Source organism: Sander lucioperca, chromosome 11, assembly GCF_008315115.2.
Source record: "Sander lucioperca isolate FBNREF2018 chromosome 11, SLUC_FBN_1.2, whole genome shotgun sequence".
In the NCBI taxonomy this organism is placed as follows: domain Eukaryota; kingdom Metazoa; phylum Chordata; class Actinopteri; order Perciformes; family Percidae; genus Sander; species Sander lucioperca.
In genome coordinates, this window is record NC_050183.1 from 14,221,313 (window position 1) to 14,237,769 (window position 16,457).

The 16,457-nt window shown below is 42.2% G+C and overlaps 1 protein-coding gene across 8 annotated transcripts in view; it reads left to right on the forward strand.

Moving 5' to 3' along the window:
* Positions 1-16,457, forward strand: part of niban1a (niban apoptosis regulator 1a) — a 44,280-nt gene that overhangs the window by 15,559 nt on the left and 12,264 nt on the right. For all 8 annotated transcript variants that reach the window (XM_031306613.1, XM_031306618.1, XM_031306619.1 and 5 more), the window contains exons 2-6: positions 11,797-11,927; positions 12,591-12,719; positions 12,816-12,930; positions 13,610-13,774; positions 15,115-15,230. In XM_031306613.1, coding sequence (XP_031162473.1) covers positions 11,797-11,927; positions 12,591-12,719; positions 12,816-12,930; positions 13,610-13,774; positions 15,115-15,230 — 656 coding nt within the window. The remainder of the gene's footprint in view (positions 1-11,796; positions 11,928-12,590; positions 12,720-12,815; positions 12,931-13,609; positions 13,775-15,114; positions 15,231-16,457) is intronic.

The following is a 16,457-nucleotide window of genomic DNA, read 5'->3' on the forward strand; positions in this document are numbered from 1 at the left end:
GGCATTCAGAAGATATCTTTAGAAAGAAAACACAACTGAATACTTTCAATTTCTACAATCCTCAAACACACGCACACACACACGTTTGTTTCACTATCTTTGTGGGGACCCGTCATTGACATAATGCATTCCCTAGCCCCTTACCCTAACCTTAACCATCACAACTAAATGCCTAACCTTAACCCTTACCCTCACCCTAACCCTAACCTAATTATATCCCTAATCCTAAAACCAAGTCTTAACCCTCAAACAGCCCTTTAAAGTTGTGGGGTCCAGCATTTTGGGCCCCACAAGGCTGTGCAGACCCCACAAGTATACTGTATTCCCCGGTTTTTGGACCCCACGAATATAGTAAAACAAGCACACACACACACACACACACACACACACACACACAGACACAGACACACACACACACACACACTGCAGTAACCTGCTCGGTGTCTCAGGTATTTCCTGATGGACGTCACAGTTTAAAGCACCCCTCTGAGCAACAACATAATGCTCATACATTTACAAAATAACATTATTTAAGGGCATTTGTTTGATCTTATTGTACTTTTAACTTCTTTATAAAACACTTGACGTGTGGATGTTTAGCCGAGAACGATACTTTAAACTGTTGTAAAGATGTCAGCAGTGTTACTGTGTTGTTCTGCATACTTCTTCTCTTAGTCATCATGTGTGTTTGAGTGTGTGTGTGTGTGTGTGTGCGTGTGTGAAACAGACAAATGACATGTGCATACCAAGCGGAAACCTCCGGCGCTGAGAAATGAAGCCAATGCAGAAGTGCCAAAAACTGCAGTTGGCCAAGATGGCTCCAAAAGGCGGTCAATCCCCATAAACCCCCATGTTAAAATGCCCAACTTTACAGCAGAATTAAACATGTTTACAGCCTGGTCTCTATAGTGAAGTCCCCACCCCCTTTCAAAGCCACCAGACTCCTTTGCAGAATACGGGAGTTGCTGCTCTACTCTCTGCTCTGCTGCCTCCATCGCTTAGTTTGTTTGTTTTGTTTATCTGTGTTTAGTATATCTGTGAAAATGGCCCTCGCCAAAATGAGTGAGAACGGGTTGAACCTGGAGGATTGTGCAGGCTTGGTGGAGGACTGAGCTCTCTTTCTTTCTCTCTCTGGCCTGTTTTCTTAATCCTGCAGGAACTCTGTGTGTGTTTCAGTGCGTTAACTGTCTGACCTACTGCTCTCCTGACATTGTAAACGTTGAAGATGGATGAGCATGTCTCTCCAGTGAAACGACGGCTTGTAGTCGAGCTGCCGAGAGGCACCGCTCACAACTCTCACTCATAGTTCACATACCAAACACTCACTCACCAACGTACATTTCACTCAGGTGATTTCTCCCCTCACAGTATGAAGACGTATCAGTCTCCATTTCTTCCGTTCGTACTGGCTGGGAAGGTGAGGGACAAAGAACACAAAGAAGACAGCTATACTAAATAAATGCCACTTTATAAAGTTGTCGATGGATGCCCATTTACAGTTAGGTCATTAAACATGCAAGTGTGTGGGGAGTTTAGTTTATTTTATGAGAAAAAAAAAAGTAGGAATATTTTATGAAAGAGTCGCAATATTTGAGAAATAAGTTGTAGTATTTTGAGAATATAAACTGGAATATTTTGAGAAAAAAGTCAAGTTGAAGTTGAGGCAAAGAGCAGCTGAGCCACTTCCATCTGAATGACGGTATAACTGTCCCCATGTTGGAACAAGACGTCCAGTCCTCACAGTGTTTAAAGGCTGGAACGCCCTTCAGTAATTAGACGAGGAAACTCCCAAATCTGAGTCCAACTCGGAGAGTAATGTCACCAACACAATCAGAGTCTGTGGTTAACAGGGCTCCACCTTTACATCCCCGTAGTTCCTCATGAACGCGTCACACTCAACACATCAGAGTTTGTTTAGAGGCGATGCCGTCCGCTGTGGTTAACTTGCTCTGAATGACCCAGTTTAGCTGCTTTTATGACACGCTTGTCTTTGTCTTTTGCGTTATAAAATGTCTTTACAATGTGTGTTTTGCCGCTTTGCACAATATTCAGTTTTAATGAGAAGCAGGCAGAATGCTTTTACTGGCTCCTTTTACAGTCAGGATTTAGAGTTGGGCATCGGTGAAAATGTTTTGATACCAGAACCGATACGATTCCACATTTTCATCGTGTTTTCTTTTTGGGAAGGCTGGCTGACTCCTATTAGGGCTGCACGATATGAGGAAAATATGCGATACGCAATAACGTACTTATTAACTGCGATAAATTAACTGATATTAAAATGTACTCAGTTCTGCCTTTCTTTTGCTTTCAGTATTCTTTTAAAAGCAATAAATTGCTGGTTGAATTTAAAACAAATGATCATTTCCAACATTCTTTTATTGAACAAATTGAACATTGAATTGACAATGACAGGCACCACTAAAAAAGAATGACATATACACTTTAAAGTGCAGTTTTCTACTAATATTTTCTTTCAACTAACACAAAAAATCTTGTGTCTATCGCGATTGGTCGCAACCTTTCGCGATATGTATATTGTGCCAGTTGATATTGCGATGATGATAAAAAAAACGATATATCGTGCAGCCCTCACTCCTACCAAAAAGAAATTGCCACATACTAGCTTATTAATTAGCCCGATTTAAATGCTAGCTTTTGGCAAACAGAAGTGACATGGTGCCTGGCATTTCTGATATAGGCAAAAATGTTTCGATACGATACCGTGAATGCGATACCAGTTCTCAGTGTCTGAAATCAACTTTTTGACTCCCCCGACCAAGTTTGCGAAGTGGAAATAATCCACCGGCTAAGCATCTTTGTTACCGGCCAAAATATTCAATTGCTTTTTAAATAAAAAAAAAAATAAAACTTTCTGCTTGGGGTTGAAAGTCCTGCTGGTTCATCCTCCGTTTTCATTGTGTTTTCTTTTGGGAAGGCTGTCTGACTCCTGACAAAAAACTCACCACATACTGGCTAATAAATCAGCCAGAAGGGGAATGCCGGCTATCGGTAAACAGAAGTGACGCGGTGGCCGGCGTTCAGTATGTGCGTGTGTTGGACGTGGAGACAGCAGAGGAACAGAAGAAAGTAGCTGCAACTTCACCAAAGAAAATATTACAAACCTGTGTGGCAGATAGTCTATCTCCACGACCTTCCACTCCTGGGATTGGGAACTTTTGAACGTACACCAAAACAAGTTCCTTCCCGAGGTTATTTAGTTTAAAGAAATGCCAATGAACCAAAGCACGTTTCTCTCCCATCCCGTGATGCTGTGTGGACTAGACAGACCTTACTCCGCAGCTCTGTGGAGGAGGGTCTGGCAAAGCGGGACCATGTAGCAGATAGCTCTCTGAGATTAACTCGCCAATCCTATCTTTTCAAACTATTTCGTACAACTTTTTTATTGTTTGTTTTAGCTTTATTGTATTATTCTGCTTTTGTATTCCTTGTGTAAGGAAGACTAGCAAAGCAAGCTATTCATTGCATGGTGTAAGTTGTCTTTACTGTGCATATGACAAACATCTTGTATCTTCTTGTATCTAACAAAAGAAATTACAAAATTACACATTACGGTACAATTTCTTTTTTTTTCAGCTCCTTTGCGCCTATACACACTCTGCAGTCAAGCCTCTGAAAATACAACACCACCCACACAAGCCCCGTCTCTGTGTAGCGTAGCGTCTTTCCTGCGTGTCTCTACGACATGTAACGTTAGACAGCCAATCCCAAACATTAGATTATTCTAGAAGCATGCTGCATGCAGCAGGAATATCGCCTTTGGCGGGAGATTTGAGCATGTGTGACCGTGCCATTAATCATCACCTTTTTTAAGAAGCCATCATCATCAGCAGATCTATAAGGCTGTCTGAATGTTTCCTCCCTCCTCCGGACGCCTCTCTGTGTTTTTGCGTAACCACTTAATCTGAAAGGGAATACATTAAACAAACAGCGGCTGGAGGTATTTTGCATAAACGACAGCCGAGAGATTTGAGGGCCCACGTCACACAGCCATTCAAGTAAACTCGGAGCAGCATGAACCAAGATGAACGCGGAGGAGAAGGAAGACGAAGAATTTGTGCTGCAGCTTCTCAGATTGCAGAGAATGAGTCAATATAAGAGAGTCTGTGTCTCACAGCTGGCCGCCAGCAGATTAACCTCTGAGGGACTGAAGCTGACAGATGAAATACATTTTGCTGTGTATTCAGTCCTCTGAAGAGAAATAAAACTTCTCTTGTCTGTGGGAGTCACATGTTCTACTTTCCAGTCTCTCATTGCCAGCTCTTATCTCCACAGCGCTGTGGAGTAAGGTCTGGCTGCACCACAGATGCATTCTGGGATTGGAGAAAAAAATGCTCCGGGTTGTTTGCATTTCTTTAAACCAATCACCAACGTCTTGGCTAAGCTCCAGATGCAGCGACGGTGGCTCTGCTAAACAGTCTCAGGAAGGAACTTGTTTTGGTGAAACATTTGCACCCCGCAAAAGAAAACGCCACATCCAATATTAAATGAAGTTAACTGTTGACACAATACAGTAACGTGAGCTATTTAAATTAGCTGATACATGCTTAAACCTCATTAGCTCTTACCAGTGTATCTCCGTGTGTACTTCGTCCACAGCAATCCCATCAATCGGTCCCAAAACGTGACTTCATGGTGCTCTGTAACTGACTGAGTCACCTTTTCTTCAAACTTAACTGTCATGTGACCGGCCGGCGGTCGCTGTAATTCCCAAGAATATCACACAAATTGTTGCTCATAAGTTTCTTAAGAACAAGTTCATGAGAATGCGTTGGAACTATTGAGTATCTCACCATTTTCTTTGTGCTCCCCCCCCCCATCTTGTTAGTCATCATAAAAGCTTTCATATTACCTTGCGATCCCAAAGGGCAACTCTGAATTAGATTGAAATATCTTCTGGGTAAAGTTGATCTTTTGTCCTTTTGATTTTGTACTGATGGAGAAAAGAGGTCAGAGGGTCATAGAGTCAGCAACATTTTTACATTCCCCCCCCCCAAAATATTCACAGAAACTTGGATGTAAATCTTGTTGTTGAGGCGTCTGATTCTGGTCCAGACGAACCGACCATTCAGCGCTGAAATGTCATCCCTGTGGAGTGTAAACTGGAAGCTGCTGAGGACTGGGAGCAGGATGTCCAGTCTGATTATGTGATCAGGGGGCGGCGGGGAGACGAGACACGGAGCGGACCTTTTACACACTGCATTGTTCAGCACTGAGGAAAAAACAAGGAGTTCCCCTGACATCCTCAGCTTCACACTGCAGCTGCCCCTGGAGAAACAACCTCTACCTTAACGTGAACAACAATCCTTTAAAATAACCCTCATTCATAGTTTATCCATCCTTCATCAATCCATATATCCCCGAAAACAAACCAAACACCTTTTATTTAAACGTGTGACTGAATGTTTGGTATTGTGGCCAGAACTCTATCTTAAAAACACCTTAATATCAAGGCGCTCGATTCAAGAATGAAATGGATTTCACACAATTTAAAAAAAAAACAACAACGTTGTGGTGTTATTAACGTTGGGCGTTTTGGACACGTTAGGTCTCTTACATTTCAAGTTTCACTTACGGATGAATTATGGGATTATAAATCAGCATTCAGGCATTTAATAGGGCCATCAATACAGATCTATGTCTTATGTATAAAATCTTACATGGACTAGCTCCTTCTGGATTGAGCCAATTTGTGAACACAGTTAGCCTGGAAATCCAGACCCAAATCTGAAAGATTAACTGGGTCTGACATTTAGTAATGAAAATAGCCGAACTCGAGGGGCTGCACCAAGCATGCATTTGAAAATCTCACTGCACGCAAATGGATAACACTACGACCAATCACAATAATACAGCCCCATACTCTTAGCTACCAGCAGAGCTAACTGGTAGATTAAACCCTTAGCTACCAGAGGAGCTAACTGGGAGATTAAACCCTTAGCTACCAGAGGAGCTAACTGGGAGATTAAACCCTTAGCTACCAGAGGAGCTAACTGGTAGATTAAACTCTTAGCTACCAGAGGAGCTAACTGGTAGATTAAACCCTTAGCTACCAGAGGAGCTAACTGGTAGATTAAACCCTTAGCTACCAGAGGAGCTAACTGGTAGATTAAACTCTTAGCTACCAGAGGAGCTAACTGGTAGATTAAACCCTTAGCTACCAGAGGAGCTAACTGGTAGATTAAACTCTTAGCTACCAGAGGAGCTAACTGGTAGATTAAACCCTTAGCTACCAGAGGAGCTAACTGGGAGATTAAACTCTTAGCTACCAGAGGAGCTAACTGGGAGATTAAACCCTTAGCTACCAGAGGAGCTAACTGGTAGATTAAACTCTTAGCTACCAGAGGAGCTAACTGGTAGATTAAACCCTTAGCTACCAGAGGAGCTAACTGGTAGATTAAACTCTTAGCTACCAGAGGAGCTAACTGGGAGATTAAACTCTTAGCTACCAGAGGAGCTAACTGGTAGATTAAACCCTTAGCTACCAGAGGAGCTAACTGGGAGATTAAACTCTTGCCATATCCGGTCGGCAAAACAGCAAAAACGTCCTTCTTGCAAAGGAACGATTGGAGCGCTGTCTTCTGTTCCTCTTTTAGATAAAAAGCCAAGTCTAACTCGTTCATTGTAGCGGCGTGCGTGCGCGATCACGGAAGGCTTGTATCATGTGGATGCTCCGACAGTTTTGTTATCATTACATAGAATTCCTCATGGGGGCAAGATAAACTGTTTTTAAAGGGTTATGTAAAGGTCCTATGACATGCTGCTTTTGGGATGCTTTTATATAGACCTTAGTGGTCCCCTAATACTGTATCTGAAGTCTCTTTTATATAGACCTTAGTGGTCCCCTAATACTGTATCTGAAGTCTCTTTATATAGACCTTAGTGGTCCCCTAATACTGTATCTGAAGTCTCTTTTATATAGACCTTAGTGGTCCCCTAATACTGTATCTGAAGTCTCTTTTATATAGACCTTAGTGGTCCCCTAATACTCTATCTGAAGTCTCTTTATATAGACCTTAGTGGTCCCCTAATACTGTATCTGAAGTCTCTTTCCCGAAATTCAGCCTTGGTGCAGAATTACAGCCACTAGAGCCAATGAGCTTTCCTTAGGATGTGCCATTTCTGTGTCTGTAGCTTTAAATGCTATTGAGGAGGAGAGAGGGGGGGGGCAAGGTGGATGGGGGGGGTTCTCAAAGGCAGAGCAGGATACCCAGGGCTCGGTTTACACCTATCACCATTTCTAGCCACTGGGAGACCATAGGCAGGCTGGGGGAACTCATATTAATGTTAAAAAACCTCATGAAGTGACATTTTCATGCCATGGGACCTTTAATGGATCATGTCCATGGTAACAGAGTTTCTTAAGGGGTAAAAATGTTCACATTTCATGTTAATTTTTATCGCCTAAAACCTAAAATGAATACCGTCATAACATTTCTGTTAGAGTCTGTTAGGTAAAAATCAAGGGATTAACTTAGTTTCTCTGCGCTGTTACTCAGCCACAGACGTCTCCACTCTTGTTTTCTAAATCCATCTCTAACAGTACAGACACACAGTGTGATGAAGCGCCGAAAACCTCTGTTTCCATAGCGATGTGGCGCCGTGCCATCATGGCTGCTGTGAAACATCCTGGAGAGATAATGACATCGACCCGCAACATCAACACGCGCTGAACAGCGAGGGAGATGATAAACAGCAGCCGCGCTCAGACATGTTTATCCATTAAGTGGAGTTTGTGTGTCACAGGGAATTACCTCTAATAGTTTGTGTATATTGAGCACTTGAAGCTGCGTAAATACTCATTTAATGTTTTATTGTTGTGCTCTGGTGATGTGGTTCAGCAGCTGTGAGAGCAGAGAGAAGACAGGATAGGAAACTTTATGCAGCTTTCTGAGCTTTACTCTTTTGTTTTTCCTAAGAAACTAAATCCCTCCGCGTCAGGAATCTGGCCCGGTCTTAGAAAATCTGAGAGGTTTTTCCTTTTCTTCTGGGTAATATGAACGTGCTGGCAGATAATCGGAGGATGACGGACCGCGGGAGGGGACCGAGGTCGTGTATGATGTAGTGAGAACGTCTTTGGAGGCTTGGACAGAGACGCAGGGTTTTTTAACCCTTGTGTTGTCTTCCATTGGACCGTGGACTTCTGGCGATCGTTTTCGTCTCTTTTATCGACACGTTTGGCTCTTTTTTTTTTACGTTTAGCGCTTCTTTTCACTACCATGTATGATCACCACTAACACCAACTTATCACCAGTTTTACATTTACTACATTTTTGGAATTCATGGTCAATAAAAAAACCTAATTTCTAGGAAGTTATACCTAATTCTTGAGTTAAAAAAGCAGAAATTATGAATTGTTTAGACTAATATTAAAGGACGGATAATTACAGAAGGGTATATGTCAACGTTCAGTCTGGTTTAGAAACATTTTTTTTATTAAACACCCAAAAGTCAATGAAAGTAGAGATCCTATATTTTGTTATACTTGCGAAGCGCGTTGTATGGAATCATACATTATTTTTGGGTAATTAAAATTAGGTACCGTATTTTCCGGACTATAAGTCGCTCCGGAGTATCAGTCGCATCAGTCAAAAAATGCGTCATGAAGAGGAAAAAAACATATATGTCGCACTGGACTATAAGTCGCATTTATTTAGAAATTGATTTCACAAAATCCAAGACCAAGAACAGACATTTAATCTGGAAAGGCAAGTTATTCAACTACACAATAGCACACAGAACAGCAGGCTGAATAGGTGTCCAGTATGTTAACGTAACACATTAACAGTTATTCAGCTACACAGTAGCATAAAGAACATGCCTGGGAGGCTGAATACACTAAATTAATATAACAAGCCAGCGAGTCCTACTCCTTGGTTCATGTCAGTCAGTATGAATTAACATTTAAAAACATGTTAAATTATATATGTTTTGATATATAAGTCGCACCTGACTATAAGTCACAGGACCAGCCAAATGTGCGATTTATAGTCCGGAAAATACTGTAGTTAAAAGGAAACCCATATTTCTGATATAGATATTTTGAAAATCGGGTCAAATTTGTCCTGAAGACAACACAAGGGTTAATCTGAAGTTACTCGCATGATCCGGAGAGACACCAACGGCAGCCTCAGGGAGCAGGCTGCAGTATTGTTCACCTCGGGTTCTGTGTGATATCATCTGGTGTTTGTTATCCAGGCCGGAGGAAGACTTTGGCACCGAGGAAGAGAGATGGAAAATGAGCTCATATATAGATGAGCTCAGGTTTTAAAGAAAAAAGCTCTGTTGTGTGAAGCTTTTTGGCCCCAAAACAAATGCAACGCTGGCGCTGCACAGACGTCCAAAACGTTTTGAGCAGTTTGATAACTAGAGATGGTCCGATACCATTTTTTGCTTCCCGATACCGATTCTGATACCTGAACTTGCGTATCGGCCGATACCGAGTACCGATCCGATACCAGTGTGTCATATATTTTATTATGTTTTAACAACTGTATACTACTATCTCTGTATGGATGATATGATGTATAACAGCTGTATACTACTATCTCTGTATGATGATATGATGTATAACAACTGTATACTACTATCTCTGTATAGATGATATGATGTATAACAGCTGTATACTACTATCTCTGTATGGATGATATGATGTATAACAGCTGTATACTACTATCTCTGTATGATGATATGATGTATAACAGCTGTATACTACTATCTCTGTATGATGATATGATGTATAACAACTGTATACTACTATCTCTGTATAGATGATATGATGTATAACAGCTGTATACTACTATCTCTGTATGATGATATGATGTATAACAGCTGTATACTACTATCTCTGTATGGATGATATGATGTATAACAGCTGTATACTACTATCTCTGTATGGATGATATGATGTATAACAGCTGTATACTACTATCTCTGTATGATGATATGATGTATAACAGCTGTATACTACTATCTCTGTATGGATGATATGATGTATAACAGCTGTATACTACTATCTCTGTATGGATGATATGATGTATAACAGCTGTATACTACTATCTCTGTATGATGATATGATGTATAACAGCTGTATACTACTATCTCTGTATGATGATATGATGTATAACAGCTGTATACTACTATCTCTGTATGGATGTGATATTATTTCTATCTTTGTTGTCGGTCTGGCTCAGGTTAAACTCTTTGTGAAACATGAACGCCCCAGAACTTTCTTTTATTCTCCAGTTTGACAGTCAGTAATAACGGAAAAAGAACACAAATAAACTACTTTTAATGTAGATTTTCTTTAGGGCTTTATTACGTGGTATCGGATCGGTGCATGAACTCCAGTACTTCCCGATACCGATACCAGCGTTTTAGGCAGTATCGGAGCCGATATCTACTGATAACCTTTTCTTTCATTCGGCGTCCCTCAAAGTCTGTTTGCACTGAGGAACTTTTCCTTTTAATCAATTATCGAAAGAGATGCTGATTAATTTCCTGTGTGTCAGCGCGACGTTGTGTGTGAACTGAAACCTGACCATGCGACTTCAACGATCGGGCTCAGTATTTAACAAGCCATCCTCGAGAATAACCGGTGCTTTTAGAGTGTGATTTTTGTGGTTGTTGCTAGAAGGGGTACAGCTACGAACGGAAGTTACGCAAACTTGTGCGAAATATCACAACATCTAGGCCAGGGGTGTCCAACTCAACTTCACTTAGGGCCACACTGGAAAATGAGAATCACACAAGATAACATCGAAAACATTGAAAATTAAAAAATTATTTATAAGTATTGTTGCATGTCTCATGTAGTCTTCTCACTTGCAGTTTGGTCGACGTGAAGTCCTAAAAAAGTTCCTCAGACATCATAGAAAAGAAGTGCTCATAAGGTCAAGATATACGTGAAAATAAAACTTAGGAAAAAGTGACAAAAACTAGGTGTGCCAAAATTGATTGTGACCCTAAATTGATATGTGGGCCGCATCAAAATCTGCGAGGGGCCGGATTTGGCCTGCAGGCCTTGAGTTTGACACAGGATCTATGCTAATATAATTTCAATACTTTCACCCAGGAAACGTGTGTTCGTTCCTCGGTAGGGGTTAATAACACACGTGTACTGAGTCAACCGTTCTCTGGGATATGTTTTCATGCTAATCGGATGTGTCCAGTTTTAGCTCAAATCGCTAACTAGCTTATAACGCTAGTTGTCAGGGCATGCGATAGTAAAAAGAAATCTCTATTTTCTACCACTAACAAGGCTCAAAATATCACCACACTTCCACGGTAGCATAATGAGGGTCCCTACATGTAAACAGAAGCATTGAGAACTTTTTCAATGTACAGACAGTTTATTAAAAAGATAGTTTAGGCAGGCGCCATCTTGGAAAAACAGTCATCGTGACTGTTTTCCCACGATGGCGTCTGCCTGTATACATAAGCGGTAATGTCTTTATAAACTATCTTTGTTTTGGTATAGAAAATAGCGATTTCTTTTTACTTCATCCATGCCCTGATTACTAGCGTTATAAGCTAATTAGCGGTTCGTGCTAAAACTGGTCACATTAGATTAGCATGAAAACATATCCCAGAGAACGGTCGACTCAGTACACATATGTTATTAACCCCTAGGTTCATTTTGCGCCAGAATTGTCCTTTAACGGTAGTCGCCGTAGCTGTATCCCTTCTGGCCTGATGCGTCATTAGTTGGTCTAACTTCCCCGTGAAGGCAGCCAGTGACTGTTGTTTCTTCTTGTTCTGCGTGTGTGCGTGCAGGCCAGGCCGAGGCCGTGCTGACGGAGTTCAGTCCCTACTACAGGAAGCAGTTCTCGTTGGCTCGGTTCTCTCAGGTGGAAGATGATCTGGAGCAGCGCAAAGAGAAGATCACGCAGCTGCTCAAACAGAGGGTACGTGTCCCAGTGTCGACTCCCACCATTCCAGACCTGTGAGTCAGCGTTCACTCTGTTAAAAACGGGTCAAATGATTCAGAGGTTCTGTTATGGCTTGGCAGCGTTGACGACTACCAGCTGTGACGTTATCCAGCTGTGTGACACGGAGTAGAGTCACTCTAACTTAATTACAGACCGATTTAGGAGCAGAGTGGATGCTGGGGTAAACAGCTGGAACAACAAATCTAATAATACGTGTTATCCAATCCTGTGTGTGTGTGTGTGTGTGTGTCTGTGTGTCTGTGTGTCTGTGTGTGTGTGTCCTTGTGTCTTTCTGTCTGTCTGTGTGTCTGTCTGTGTGTGTGTGTGTGTGTGTGTGTGTGTGTCTGTCTATGTGTATCTGTCTGTGTGTGTGTCCTTGTGTCTTTCTGTCTGTGTGTCTGTGTGTGTGTGTGTCTGTCTGTCTGTCTGTCTGTCTGTCTGTCTGTGTGTGTGTCTGTCTATGTGTGTCTGTCTGTGTGTGTGTCCTTGTGTCTTTCTGTCTGTCTGTTTGTGTGTGTCTGTCTGTCTGTCTGTCTGTGTCTTTCTGTGTGTGTGTGTGTATGTGTGTGTCTGTCTGTGTGTGTCTGTGTATTTCTGTGTGTGTGTGTGTGTGTGTGTGTGTGTGTGTGTGTTAACCAGGAGGCTGCCGAGGAGGGCGAGGTGCTGTATGAGGACCGCGTCCTTTACTTTGACGACAGCAGGAAGTGGAAGGAGAGGTACGTGGTGGTGAGAGCCAATCACTGCCTGGAGTTACACGACAGCCTGGAGGTGAGCGGGACCGTCCGATGCCCCCGTATGATCCAATCGTATCGTACGCCAGGACTGTTTTTATCTCCGTTCTGTCTCTTCTGTTTCCTCCACCAGGCGTTCGTTAGAGGGAGTCCTCCCCGCCTGAAGCTGCTTCCTACGGGGGGCACCGTTCTGACCACAGAGGAGGCGTACATGGCCATGGTGGACCAGTGCTTCCCTGACGACACCAGTGAGGGAAAGACTTACTTTTATTACGTTTAGAGTAATAAGCGAGTAGGGCTGCAACTAGTCTATATCCACAACCTACCACTTCAGGGATTGCTCCGTTGCCGTTGAAATCCATCCGGATGTCCCTCATTTCGGCCTAAAACTACTTTTGAACGTACACACGTTCCACCAAAACAAGTTCCTTCCCCTTCCCCTTCCTTTTCCCCTTATGATGTCCTTTTTCAAAAACATTTCATATCAAAAATATGGGACGACGTTGAAATAAGTTGAAGAAAAAACAAGAAAACGTTGGTTAAAGGGTGGTGCAAGTTATTGTAAATTCCCTTTTCCCATCTGGTGGTTGTTTTTGTCGTTCAACAGCAATTTACTAGTTAAATAAGTTATTGTTATTGTTATACATTGTTATTAAATCATTTCATTTTGACCATATGGCCTTAGCAATAAACAAGCCGTTACTTAATGTCGCTGACTGTTGTTTAGTACTTTTAGTTCTTTTCTTTTTTTACTTTCTTAAAAAGTATCGGCTCAGGCACCGTTAATTATTTATGCGATTAATTTCGATTAATTAATCACAGAGTCTGTAATTAATTAGATTACATTTTTTAATCGATTGACAGCCCTAAAAACGGGCACTTCGAAAAAAGCGTCAAAAACATGTTTGTTTCTGTTTTCTGTTTCAGAAGTGAAGGAGGACTTCGGTCCTCCTCTGGCGGGGATGCCGGGACAGTTCCCCGTCTACCTGCGTCTGCCCTACAGGACGGACTCCTACTTCTGCTTCAGACAGCAGGACAAACAAGCCGTCTTCCTCTCCATCCTGTCGGACTGCATCCGACACCAGAACCAAGGTGAGACGCTGCCGGAAGATGTTACCTTTCCCCACAGTGTCACGTTGATTAAAAAACGACAAACATTGGTATGTCAGTAGATCACTAACGACGCACGTTAAACTCTGAACTGCGTCATCATCACGGTTAAGCGATCACCCCCCGTTAGCATCCCATTGACTGCCATTCATTTTGACGTCACTTTGACAGAGAATAACTTTACATCTGAAGCGTTTAAAGACTCTATTGTCCATTGTTTATTTCTAAAGAAACACGACAATGTATAAAAGGCTCCATTACCTTGTAGCTCACGTTATGGCTCCGTAGCAGACGTTTTTATAAAAATAGGCTAACGATTGGGTCATAACCACGAGACTTACTGTCTCATAGTAGAGGAATTACCGTATAGTACAGGAGAAGCTCTCAGGCAGTTTGGACTTCCATTAGCTGTTTAAGTGTAATTACTAATGTTAACTATCATTTTAGTGATCAATAATTAGCCTGTGTCTATGTTATCTCCTTACATATACCTACGCTCTCCGTCTCTGCTAGATTGGGAATGATTGAGATTTCTCTTGGCACAGCTACCAGAAGACTTCCAACTTTCAGACAGGTTGCTCACGTCACATCTACGTCTTCAAGCTCAGTTGGAGGCTGCTCAGTAACGCTCAGCCATCACCGGGAAAGATCTTCTAATATCCTTCACTGGTCTCCGTCCAGAGACACGGGACCTGTTGGTCCGTTCTTATATACAGTCTATGACTGAAACAGATCACAGCTCCGTGTCTGAGAGATTTAGGTTGCTTGATGTTACTTTCGACAGTTGCCACGGCAACAGACTCGCCATACCAGCCCCGCGGTCACGTTGAAGCAGAGCGTCTCTTCTCTGTGCAGCCGAGCGATTCGACCACGAGTTACGTTCAGTTCACTGAGCGAGTTGAAATCAAGACACTGAGACTTTAGTGTGCGTGTGAGTGATTGTGCGTGTCTGTGTGTGATTGTGTGTGTGTCTGTATGTGTGTGTTTGTCTGGTGTGTGTGTGTGTGAGATTGTGATTGTGTGTGTGCGTGTGCGTTTGTGTGATTGCGTGCGTGCCAGTGTGTGTGCATGTTTGTGTGTGTGTGTGCGTGTGTGTGATTTTGTGCATGCGTGCATGTGATTGTGTGTGTGTGTGTGTCTGAGATTGTTTGTGTGCGTGATTGTGTGTGTATGTGTGTGTGTGCGCGTGCGTGATTGTGTGTGTCTGTGTGTGATTGTGTGTGCGTGATTGTGTGTGTCTGTGTGTGATTGTGTGTGTGTGTGTGTGTGTGTGTGTGTGTGTGTATTTTATTGAATCTCTCCATCTCTTCCCTCTCTGTCAGACTTCCTGAATAAGAAGACGAGTGAAGTGCAGGCCTTCCTCAAAGCCATCCAGCTCTACCGACAGGACAAAGACAAATACGAGGCCTGGGGCATGCTGATAGGAAGTGATGTCAGGGTACGTCCCATTTTATAGTTCATTTACATCCTCAGTAGAAGTTACATCGGCACTAGTCTATATCAATGACGTTTGATTTCCGAGATTGCTCCGTTGCCGCCGGAAATTCCGCCGGATTTCACTCATTTCGTCCAGATGTCCGTCTCCTTCCTCTTTCTTTGTGTTGGCGTTCTAACCTCCGGTGGATTTCTGAGGACTATGGTTAACTGCTCCTCAGATCTCTGCAGGGTAAATCCAGACAGCTAGCTAGACTATCTGTCCAATCTCAGTTTTCTGTTGCACGACTAAAACTACTTTTAAACGTACACATGTTCCACCAAAACAAGTTCCTTCCCGAGGCTATTTAGCAGAGGCACCGTGGCTCCGTCCGGCGCTAAGCACCGCCCAAGATGATTGTGATTGGTTTAAAGAAATGCCAATAAACCAGAGCACGTTTTTCTTCCATCCCAGAATGCTGTGTGGACTAGACAGACGTTCCTCCACAGCGCTGTGGAGGAAGGTCTGGCAACACGAGACTACTATTGGCACAAAGTCAACAAATTCTTTAAACTAACCTACACACACATTACACGGTTCCAACAAGTATTCAATAACAACGCAAAGAGGGTCAGTTACTCAAATTTCCTTCCAGCAAAGGTCCAAACCTCTTAATGTCCAAATTGTGTCCTTTTGCTTCCCCCCTACCTCTGTAAAATAAAATGAACAACACGCATTTTCAAATCATTTCAGTATTTACTGTCAATTTTCAAAGTAGGATACTTTCAACAATTAGACACATTGAACTTGTTTGGGGAAAAAAAGCCCATCTTTACATTGAGTAAAATACCTCGGAGCACAATGAACTTACCTTTCACGTAAAAGAAAAGAAGATTTCAGAATCTTCTGAATATTATCGATTATCTGCGGATTATTTTTTTTCGAATAATTGTTTGGTCTGTAAAAATGTCAGAAAACAGTTGAAAAATAACCATCCCAGTTTCTCAAAGTCCAAGGTGACGTATATAACCGAAAAGAGCAGGAAAAGGCTGAAAAGCAGCATTTCTGCCATTTTTGTGCGTAAAATTACTTTAACGATTAATCCGTTATCAAACCGGTATGCGATGATTTTTCTGTATCGACTAATCAACGAATCGACTAATTGTTGCAGCTCTAAAAATGTTGGTACACCTAAATGCTTTCATCATTTTTTTGTCACTTTCTCCCAGTTTCGGTGCTATTTTTCACTAA